The sequence below is a fragment of the Oryx dammah genome, unplaced genomic scaffold, assembly GCF_014754425.2.
Source record: "Oryx dammah isolate SB20612 unplaced genomic scaffold, SCBI_Odam_1.1 HiC_scaffold_23, whole genome shotgun sequence".
Classification (NCBI taxonomy): domain Eukaryota; kingdom Metazoa; phylum Chordata; class Mammalia; order Artiodactyla; family Bovidae; genus Oryx; species Oryx dammah.
This window is the reverse complement of record NW_024070207.1, coordinates 110010347-110022493: the sequence shown is the minus strand read 5'-3', so window position 1 is coordinate 110022493 and position 12147 is coordinate 110010347. Positions and strand designations below refer to the sequence as shown.

General features: G+C 41.6%; 1 protein-coding gene across 2 annotated transcripts in view; it reads right to left on the bottom strand.

Moving 5' to 3' along the window:
- Nucleotides 1-12147, bottom strand: part of PCYT1B (phosphate cytidylyltransferase 1B, choline) — a 142893-nt gene that overhangs the window by 58436 nt on the left and 72310 nt on the right. For both annotated transcript variants that reach the window (XM_040266634.1, XM_040266632.1), the window contains exon 3: nucleotides 7852-7968. In XM_040266634.1, coding sequence (XP_040122568.1) covers nucleotides 7852-7968 — 117 coding nt within the window. The remainder of the gene's footprint in view (nucleotides 1-7851; nucleotides 7969-12147) is intronic.

Here is a 12147-nt window from a genome sequence, read left to right as displayed (position 1 = left end):
AAATCAGTCCTCAATATTCATTGGAAGGACTGCTGCTGAAGCTGAAGCTCCAATACTTTGGCCACTCAATGCGAAGAGCTGACTCATTGGAAAAGGCCCTGATGCTGGGCAAGATTGAAAGCAGAAGGAGAAGGGGGTGGCAGAGGATGAGGTGGTTAGATAACATGATCAGTTCAAAGGACATGAATATGAGCACAGTCGAGGAGACAGTGGAAGACAGAGAAAGTTGGCGTGCTGCAGTCCATGGGGTTGAAAAGAGTTGGACACCACTTAGCAACTAAACAAGAGAATTTAAAATACCAAGAGTCAACTCTAATGTATTAAACTGTGGACTTTGGGTGATAATAATGTGTCAATGTAGCTTCACAGACTATAAAAAATGTACTACACTGCTGTAGGATGTTGATAATGAGGAGGCTGTGTATGAGTAAATCTTTTTACTTTTTGCCTATTTTGCTAAGAACAAAAACTTTTCCTTAAAGTTTGTTAATTTTTGAAAATGTTAATATTTACAATATTCCTGAAATTACACATTTTATAACTATTTAAACTTAGGATAGAAAATTTTAGATGTCAACTTAAAAAATTTTAAGAAGGTGTATCAGTTCAATTCAGTTGCTCAGTCGTGTCTGACTCTTTGAGACCCCATGGACTGCAGCAAGCCAGGCTTCCCGGTCCATCACTAACTCCCAGAGTTTGCTCAAACTCATGTCCATGGAGTCTGTGATGCCATCCAACCATCTCATCCTCTGATGTCCCCTTCTGCTCCTGCATTCAATCTTGCCCAGCATCAGGGTCTTTTCAAATGAGTCAGTTCTATGCGTCGGGTGGCCAAAGTATTGGAGCTTCAGCTTCAGCATCAGTCCTTCCAATGAATATTCAGGATTGATTTCCTTTAGGATGGACTGGTTTGATCTCCTTGCAGTCCAAGGGACTCTCAAGAGTCTTCTCCAATACCACAGTTCAAAAGCATCAATTCTTCAGTGCTCAGCTTTCTTTATGGTCCATCTCTCACATCCATACATGACTACTAGAAAAACCAAAAGATGGTATATAGTTTTTCAAAATTCTTTTTGGCATTGTGGGGAATGAAGAGTGAAGACTCTTAGTCTAAGACAATGGTTTTCAACAAAGGCTTCATCATCCCCTAGGATGCATTTTTGGAAATCTGTGGGGCATCTTTAGTTGTCACTATAATTGGAAGCAGTGACTGGCATTTAGTGGGCGTGGTGCTAACAATGCTAAACATCTTCCTAAGTGTGGAGCAGCCCCACATGAGAATTTTCCAGTATCCTGTAAGATTTCTGAATGTCTCTGTACAATTACTTTTAATTATGAATCTAGCCCCTAAGTTTGTTTTACAATCATTGCAAAGTATTACTAAACAGCTGTGATAAATGCTGAATTTTAGGGACTTTCCTGGTGGTCCACTGGTTAAGAATCCACCTGTCAGCACAGGGGCATGAATTTGATCCCTGGCTGGGAAACTAACATCCCATGTGCCACGGGGCAACTAAGCCCATGTACCGCAACTACTGAGCCTGTGTGCCTCAACTAGAGAGAAGCCTGCTAGATGCAACTAAAACCCAATGCAGCTGAAAATAAATAAATAAATAAATAAATTTTTTTTTAATGCTGAATTTTAGCGGAAGGCAACTACTATATACATAGAAGGAAGGCTGTTCTTTTTCTTATGCACAGTTCCCCAAAATGCATTTGCCACGGCCACGCCACTCAGCATTTGAGCTCCAATACCACCCCCGAAGAGCCCTGCCTACGCACAGGAGGTTGGAGATTCTGTTTAACAGACTAGGAATCAAACACAATGAAATTAGTGGAGACACATGAACTATAAGCTTACACTGAATTTTAGTAGGAGATTGGTTGCAAAATACTTCATGATATTTCCAGTTAAACAGGATAATAAAAAATCATTGGAGAAAATAACATACTGAAATTATTTATTACTGTTTACATTGCTTGGAGGTTTTCACTCTTACTCTGTCACTGTTGCCAGAAGTCTACACACATTTTTACAGCTTCATGTTTTATTGTTTCATTTCCCATCCACACTCTAGTCCCTATCATCTACCAAAAGATATGGTCTCCACGGTTGTCTTAGTAGTTTAACATTCCCTTGGCTTCCACAGAGAATCCATGTAATAGCCACTGGGGAGGTAGCTACCTTTCTTAAAACCCAAACGAACTTTTTAGCCAACCCAATAAATCGGCAAGAGAGGACATTGGTCACTGCATTACCTGATGCTGCTTAGGCAACAACCCTCTGAAACAGAGCTCAGAGCAGCCAGAGCTGGTTCGTCATCAGGGAGCAGTACCAGCTCTAGCTTTTGAGAGCTATGTAATGACTGTGTGGCTCCTTTCGCAGTTGTTCTCCTTCCCTTCTGCTTTAATTCTTGGCTCTGAACTCCTGTCCATATTCACTTCTCTCAGTTCTACCTCACCTGTGCTTTTACGAAAAGCCTCCTTAAGAGACAAGTCAATAAAGCAACACACCTAGTTGTAGCCACCACATTCCCCCACTTATCCCAACATTCTTATCTGGGCTGGTGGGAAGATCACTGCACAAGGAAGGTTCTGTGCTCTGGCTTCTGTGTGCCCTGACCTTCATTTAAGTCTCTGCACAATTGTCAGTGCTTCAAAGGGTCCTCACCTGACCTCCACACCTGAAACACCCCTGCTTGCCCCGCCAGTCACCTTTCCCCTTAACCCTATGTAACATTTCTTCATAGTACCTCTCCTCCAGATTGTTACTGGTCAATGTCTGCCTCCCCTTTAGACTCTAAGTTCTCTGAGGACACAGTCTGCTTTGATGGTGGCTGCATCCTCAGTGTACAGAAGAATGCCTGGCTCACAGTAGGAGCTCAAGAAATAGTTGTTAAGTGAAGGAATCATTCAGCAAATCAGTGAAACCACTGCTGCTGAGTAACCTAGAGAACTGCTGTTGTTAATTTACTGCTTTCTCCAGCTTACAAGAATGCACTGAAAGTCTATTTCGTTTGAACTTATTTTTGATGCGCTAATCCAGGGCCAGGGCAGTGTTCCTGTTAAGTGTTACCCACACCTAATCACTTCCAAATTTGGGTTGCCAAAATGACCAAGGGCTTCCCTCATAGCTCAGTTGGTAAAGAATCTGCCTACAATGCAGGAGACCCCAGTTCCATTCCTGGGTTGGGAAGATCCACTGGAGAAAGGATAGGCTACCCACTCCAGTATTCTTGGGCTTCCCTGGTGGCTCAGCTGGTAAAGAATCCACCTGCAATGCGGGAGACCTGGGTTCAATCCCTGGGTTGGGAAGATCCCCTGGAGAAGGGAAAGGCTACACACTCCAGTATTCTGGCCTAGAGAATTCCATAGACTATACAGTCCATGGGGTCACAAAGAGATGGACACGACTGAGTGACTTTCACTTTTCAAAATGACCAAAGCCAAACCACTGCAAAGGTCTCCCCAGGACCCAGCAGCTTAGGACCAGACTCCAGGTGGTAAAGAATGGTTTCCCACTCAAAATAAAGGAAATGAACAGAGATGGGCCCTCTGCCCACCTTGGGTTCCCTCTGCATGATCTGTCCAGTAACCATTGCCTCTTATCATCTCTTCCTTCTGGAAAGAATTCTATTCAGGAACCATATGGTCACTGTGTTAAGCAAAATCTGCAAACAATTCCTCCTAAATATTCAAAAAGTAGTTTCAAGCTTGTGGAAGACAACAAATTACTATAAAAACATATATGTAGCCTCTTACTACCAGCTTGCTCCCTCACAGGAGAGGTGGAAGGGTTGGTGGTGTCTAGTTCATGTAATGCCACAAAAAATGATCATGGTAAAAGGAAATGCTGCTTCCAGAAGCTACAGAGAAGAGACCCAGGTCTCCCAGATCAGCCACTTTTCCTTTTACACAAACAGAAATCGGTAGGCCTTTTCAGTTCAGTGGCTCAGTCATGTCCGACTGTTTGCGACCCCATGAATCGCAGCACGCCAGGTCTCCCTGTTCATCACCATCTCCCGGAGTTCACTCAGACTCAACGTCCATCGATGCCATCCAGCCATCTCATCCTCGGTCGTCCCCTTCTCCTCCTGATCCCAATCCCTCCCAGCATCAGGGTCTTTTCCAATGAGTCAACTCTTTGCACGAGGTGTCCAAAGTACTGGAGTTTCAGCTTTAGCATCATTCCTTCCAAAGAAATCCCAGGGCTGTCTCCTTCAGAATGGGCTGGTTGGATCTCCTTGCAGTCCAAGGGACTCTCAAGAGTCTTCTCCAACACCACAGATCAAAAGTATCAATTCTTCAGTGCTCAGCCTTCTTCACAGTCCAACTCTCACATCCATACATGACCACAGGAAAAACCATAGCCTTGACTAAACGGACCTTTGTTGGCAAAGTAATGTCTCTGCTTTTGAATATACTATCTACGTTGGTCATAACTTTTCTTCCAAGGAGTAAGCGTCTTTTAATTTCGTGGCTGCAGTCACCATCTGCAGTGATTTTGGAGCCCCCAAAAATAAAGTCTGACACTGTTTCCACTGTTTCTCCATCTATTTCCCATGAAATGATGGGACCAGATGCCATGATCATTTTCTGAATGTTGAGCTTTAAGCCAACTTTTTTGCTCTCCTCTTTCACTTTCATCAAGAGGCTTTTGAGTTCCTCTTCACTTTCTGCCATAAGGGTGGTGTCATCTGCATATCTGAGGTTATTGATATTTCTCCCGGCAATCTTGATTCCAGCTTCTGTTTCTTCCAGTCCAGCGTTTCTCATGATGTACTCTGCATATAAGTTAAACAAGCAGGGTGACAATATACAGCCTTGACGTACTCCTTTTCCTATTTGGAACCAGTCTGTTGTTCCATGTCCAGTTCTAACTGTTGCTTCCTGACCTGCATACAGATTTCTCAAGAGGCAGGTTAGGTGGTCTGGTATTCCCATCTCTTTCAGAATTTTCCACAGTTTATTGTGATCCATACAGTCAAAGGCTTTGGCATAGTCAATAAAGCAGAAATAGATGTTTTTCTGGAACTCTCTTGCTTTTTCCATGATCCAGCGGATGTTGGCAATTTGATCTCTGGTTCCTCTGCCTTTTCTAAAACCAGCTTGAACATCAGGGAGTTCATGGTTCACATATTGCTGAAGCCTGGCTTGGAGAATTTTGAGCATTACTTTACTGGCATATGAGATGAGTGCAATTGTGTGGTAGTTTGAGCATTCTTTGGCACTGCCTTTCATTGGGATTGGAATGAAAACTGACCTTTTCCAGTCCTGTGGCCACTGCTGAGTTTTCCAAATTTGCTGGCATATTGAGTGCAGCACTTTCACAGCATCATCTTTCAGGATTTGAAACAGCTCAACTGGAATTCCATCACCTCCACTAGCTTTGTTCGTAGTGATGCTTTCTAAGGCCCACTTGACTTCACATTCCAAGATGTCTGGCTCTAGATTAGTGATCACATCATCATGATCATCTGGGTCGTGAAGATCTTTTTTGCACAGTTCTTCTGTGTATTCTTGTCACCTCTTCTTAATATCTTCTGCTTCTGTTAGGTCCAGACCATTTCTGTCCTTTATCGAGCCCATCTTTGCATGAAATGTTCCCTTGGTATCTCTAACTTTCTTGAAGAGATCTCTAGTCTTTCCCATTCTGTTGTTTTCCTCTATTTCTTTGCATTGATCACTGAAGAAGGCTTTCTTATCTCTTCTTGCTATTCTTTGGAACTCTGCATTCAGATGCTTATATCTTTCCTTTTCCCACACCCCGAGTCTGAGGTCAGGGGCGGCAGCTGGGAGGAGCCACCCACGCCCGAGGCCAGGGCCAGCAGCCGGGAGGAGCAACCAGAGGAGCTGTGGCTGCGCAGGCACAGGAGGGCCTAGAGGAGCTATCCCACGTTGAAGGTCAGGAACGGCGGTGGTAAGGAGATACCCCTCATCCAAGGTAAGGAGCAGCAGCTGTGCTTTGCTGGAGCAGCCGTGAAGAGATACCCCACGCTCAAGGTAATAGAAACCCAAGTAAGATGGTAGGTGTTACAAGAGGGCATCAGGGGGCAGACAAACTGAAACCATACTCACAGAAAACTAGTCAATCTAATCACACTGGGACCACAGCCTTGTCTAACTCAATGAAACCAAGCCATGCCCGCGGGGCAACCCAAGACGGGCGGGTCATGGTGGAGAGGTCTGACAGAACGTGGTCCACTGGAGAAGGGAATGGCAAGCCACTTCAGTATTCTTGCCTTGAGAACCCCATGAACAGTATGAAAAGGCAAAATGATAGGATACCAAAAGAGGAACTCCCCAGGTTATTAGGTGCCCAATATGCTACTGGAGATCAGTGGAGAAATAACTCCAGAAAGAATGAAAGGATGGAGCCAAAGCAAAAACAATACCCAGCTGTGGATGTCACTGGTGATAGAAGCAAGATCCGATGCTGTAAAGAGCAATGTTGCATAGGAACCTGGAATGTCAGGTCCATGAATCCAGGCAAATTGGAAGTGGTCAAACAAGAGATGACAAGGGTGAACGTCGACATTCTAGGAATCAGCGAACTAAAATGGACTGGAATGGGTGAATTTAACTCAGATGACCATTATATCTACTACTGCGGGCAGGAATCCCTCAGAAGAAATGGAGTAGCCATCATGGTCAACAAAAGAGTCTGAAATGCAGTACTTGGATGCAATCTCAAAAACGACAGAATGATCTCTGTTCGTCTCCAAGGCAAACCATTCAATATCACAGTTATTCAAGTCTATGCCCCAACCAGTAACGCTGAAGAAGCTGAAGTTGAACGGTTTTATGAAGACCTACAAGACCTTTTAGAACTAACGCCCAAAAAAGATGTCCTTTTCATGATAGGGGACTGGAATGCAAAGGTAGGAAGTCAAGAAACACCTGGAGTAACAGGCAAATTTGGCCTTGGAATGCAGAATGAAGCAGGGCAAAGACTAATAGAGTTTTGCCAAGAAAATGCACTGGTCATAGCAAACACCCTCTTCCAACAACCCAAGAGAAGACTCTACACATGGACATCACCAGATGGTCAACACTGAAATCAGATTGATTATATTCTTTGCAGCCAAAGATGGAGAAGCTGTATACAGTCAACAAAAACAAGACCAGGAGCTGACTGTGGCTCAGATCATGAACTCCTTATTACCAAATTCAGACTTAAATTGAAGAAAGTAGGGAAAATTGCTAGACCATTCAGGCCTTTTGGAAGAAGAAAATTTCAACCTATGTCTAATTACTCTTCTCTCTCCACAGCTTATGAACTCAGTCACTTCCTTCAGTGTAAACCAAGATTATTTGCATATATAAAACTCCATTTCTTTTACACATGGTGCATAAATTCAATTAATCGGGACTGTTGTAAGCCACTACCATTAGCACAACACTGTCCTAAGTGCTGTGGGTCATACCAAAGAAACAGACAATGACCTCGCTCAACATTAATCATCCTGAGTTTCCTCCAGTCTCCAAGATTTGAAATCAGAATAATATTGCTTTTCTCCTAACCCTCTAAGAAATTTCAGAAATAGGAACTGGAACATTCCTCAGACACAAAAAGAAAGGTATTAATGGAAAATACAAAGCAATTACACTTGGTGGCATTATTGGTCTCTCTTTCTCTAGGAATCAACAGTTTATAATCTCATGATATAATTTCCCCTATGGTGTTTTTAAAATCTCATGTTAAATTTCAGGCAGTAAACAAAGAACCCAATATAGGCTGAATTGGGAGCATTAACAATGGGAGGTTTTAATGATAGAAGTCTGACAGGGGTTCTTTTCAGGAAGAACATTATATGAGTTTTCTAGACAAAAAGAAAATACACTTCTTACCTCCTACCAGCAAGTAGCTGTTGGGAAACAGTGTTTTTGCTTGCATAAGTGCCCTTGCATGACCTGAGTGGAAGAGGTCAAATATTCCATCCGCATATACTCTCACGGGCCTGTCAACTGTGGAAGAAAGAAAACATCATCAACAGAACTGCAGAATAAGGAATCCCAGTCACCTGATCCTTCCACCAGTACAGCACTGTAAGAAGGTTTACCTGGAGAAAACACAGTGTCTACATACCATCAGTTGCATATTAGTGCATGAAATTAATTTTACCAAGAAGTTCTTTTCAGGACATCAAAGCAGAGTAAAGACATAACAAAGTTAAGATTGACCCAGAATGCACATTTTTAACTGCAGAGCATTGGGGAATTGTCTCAACCCAGAGTAGAGTCTCAGGTGGCTGAGAGGGCAGATTTAGACAGACCAGGCATAACCAAAGGGTTGGCAGAGTCAAGCCAGCAAGAATATCAAGGTAGGAGTGACTGGGGAGCTCAACGAAAGGCCAAACGAGTTCACCCTGGAGTCTGGCAGTCCCAAACAAAGACCCCTAAGTCCTATTCCCAAAGGCAAAGATGCTGCTGTGCACCTCCTCCAAGTCACTATCACACAGTGAAATTCAGCCTTGGTAGAAGTATTTACACCATAAAAATTGGCAAGTGTTCAAGTCAGGGCTTAATTCCCTCTGGAGGGCCAGTTGCTACACATTTACCACTGCACAAAGGTCACTCCCTATCCTCTTTGACATCCTAAGATATGGGGCAGTGGGGGGGGGGGCACATTCCCCAAAGAGAGGAGAGTCAGGGAGCAAAAGTTACATGTGTGGTACTCAGGGATGGAGGAATGTGACCCATACTACAGTTGTCCCTAGGGAGAAAGGTCAAGCAAGACAGAGACTCTCCGTGTGAAATATAGTGCTCTGGAAAGTGCCATGTCTTCAGGAAGAGGAACACACTTCACCACAGCTTCCTGGGAGTCAGGTGACTGTGCTCAGAAGTGCAGAGTGACACTTTTGCTGAGCCAGCCCAAAGACCCAGCACTTCTAATAAGAGCGAGGCACCAGGAGGTAAAGGGGCTGGGCACCAACGTTTACACCATTCTGGACTCTCAAAAAAACTAGAAAGTGAAAATGTAGCCAACTAAGGGCTTCCCTTGTGGCTCAGCTGGTAAAGAATCCGCTTGCAATGTGGGGGACCTGGGTTCAATCCCTGGGTTGGGAAGATCCCCGGGAGAAGAGAAAGGCTACCCACTCTAGTATTCTGGCCTGGAGAATTCCATGGACTATGTTGCAAAGAGTTGGACACAGCTAGCAACTATGACTTCACTTTCACAAGCTAAATATGGCCAACTGAACATACACACTCTCATCTCCACTTCCTCTCAAACACCACAAGAATTACAGAGAAAGAATTAAAAAGGGATAATCCCCCAAGGACAGAGGAAACAATGAAGGCAATGACAGTGGATTAGAGATGTCAACCACAATTTGGAAAGTTGGTTGTCAAGTGCTGGGTATCTACAGGGAACAAGAATCAGAGGTGGGGCAGATGGGGAAAGGATTGCTGGTTGGTTGGCTTTATGAGCCTAAGATTCCTACTAACTTTTTAAAGACACATTATATTGATGTCATAAATTTTTCAAAAAGAAATCAATGCAAACTTCTGTTGAATGATCCTGAAGTCTGAGATTTAAAATTGTGATTATTTTTTGACATACTACAACTTCATTAATTCAGAACATAAATTGAAAGGAACGTTACATTAATACATTCAGATGGTACAATGTTTCTAATAAATTAAATTTTTCTAATAAAAAAACTTGAGAGACTTTATTTCAGATAGGGAATTGCAATTATTCCCAATTATACACCATTTTGAGCAAACAGAATTGCCTTCACAGGATTATACTGTATTCTAAATAAGGCACAGTAAATAGAAAATACTTTGAAATAACAAACTGTCTAATGAGGGATCCTTGGTTTCAAAGCTCTTATTCAATTTGATTTCAATTGAGGAAAATTTGTTTTAAGATATAAACCCCAAGGGAAAGCAGATGGCAGTTTTGCAGAACTTTTTGTTATTGATTCAGAGGTGATCAAGATAAATAAATTCAGGAAGCAGGGAGGAAAGAAAAGTGAAGTGAAGAATGATGATATAATTAGGCTATTTAGTAGATCTTTGAAGAGTATTTATGGAGTTGATTTTGCAATAAGCTCATTTTTTTGAATTGTAGTGTGTCAGCAATTGCCAGACTAAGAAATTCTGTAGGACCAAAAAAAAAAAAAAAAAAACCCCTCAAACCCTGATCTCTTCAACAAATAAACTTAGAAAAAAAAGAAGAAAGAGATGAAGAGGGGCTCTTAGAGATTAAAAGATATATTAAAAATATCTCAACATATTGTAATGTACAGACATTATTTGGATTTGGGTTCGAGCAAACTATAAATAAATGGTGACATAAGACAACTGGAGGTAGATGCTAAAATGTATATATAGAAAATGATCTGCTGTATAGAATTGGCTTCAAAAATGGGAATACAGGGTAAACAGAGGGGTTATACATGAGACACACACACATGGCTATGTTGCTAATAATCTCTTTTCCTCTATATATGTTTGAAATTTTCCTAATAAAAGTAAAATATGTTAAAAAAAAGACAACTGGAGGGATATATGTATACATACAGCTGATTCACTTCAGTATACAGCAGAAACTAACACAATATTGTAAAGTAACTGGATTCCAACAAAAAAGAAAAGACAATTGGAAATTGGAACACTGGATATTTGATTATATTAAAGAATTACTGTTAATTTTTTAGGTGAGGTAATGGTATAGTGGTTATATCTTTAAAAACCAGAGCTCTTATTTTTAAAACATTATATAGAAATATTTATGGATGAAATGATATGAAGTCTGGGATTTTGTTGCAAATAATTCAAGAGGGGAGAATTTATGAGGCAAGACTGGCCTCAGGATGGTGGTTGTTAAGTATGGGTGATGATGAAATAATATGAAGTCTGGGATTTTGTTGCAAATAATTCAAGAGGGGAGAATTTATGAGGCAAGACTGGCCTCAGGATGGTGGCTGTTAAGTATGGGTGATGGACACATGAAGGTTCATTATATTGTTCTATTTCCATGAATGTTTGAAATTCTCCATAATATTTTTAATAAACTGTGGCTTAACTTAATTTGCATATACATTTGCTTAAATCTTTGGTTGGAGGTTTTTCTGGACATCCTTTTAGGCATCTAGGGACTCTCCAAGGAGTCTATGCTGGGAACCACTGGCCTGTAAAGCTACAGGTTTGGCAATGATCAAAAAGTCTCTCAACAGCCATGGTGGAAAGACCTTAAAGTAGCTCCCAAAGACTCCTACCTCATGCTCTTGCCTCTGTGTGATCCTCTCCCTCTGAAATGGAAGTAGGACCTATGCCTTGCTTCTAACCAGGAAAATATGACACCGGTGATAGATGTCTCTCCCATAATTATTTTACAGTGTGTAAGACTCCATTTTGCTAGCATACTCAATCTTTCTCTCTTGGTGGCTTTGAAGAAGCAAGCTGCCATACTTTAGAGGGCCATGTGGCAAGGAATTGCAGGTGGCCTCTAGGAGCTGAGGGTGGTTTCTGGCTGACAACCGGCAAGAAGCTAGACCCTTGGTCTTAAGAGTTACAAGGAAATAAATTCTGCCAATGACCTGAGTGCGCTCGAATACAGATCTATCATGAGTCAAGAGAAATAAGCCAAGTGACACTTTGAATGCAGCCTTGTGAATCTCTGAATAGGGGGCTCAGCTAAGCCAGGCTCAGACTCCTTATCCGTGGAAATTATGACATAATGAATATATATGCATTGTTTTAAGCCACTAGATCTGTGGTAATACATTAAATATCATAGAAACTGAATACAATGGCAGTATAGATTTTCTGCCTACAGATTATTATGCTTTTTGAAAAGTACTTAAGGTAAATTCCTGTTTATCCTAAATGACCACAGCAAGGTATATCAGATAAATGTGATGTTCTGGCAAAATGCAAATATGTATACAACTCATTAACTGCCATGTTTCAAATAATTTATTAATAAATATGACAAACTACGTCTAACACCAAAATGATGCTGAATATTTTCTTGAAGATCATGGATACAAAGAATGACCATGGTACACTACTGTGGGTACAATTTGATTATTTTAACTACCTGGATCTTACATTCCAAATTTCTGTAAGTTATTCAGCATCTTAAAGTAAAGGGAACAGTAAAGAGGGCTGTACTTAACACATATCTCACAC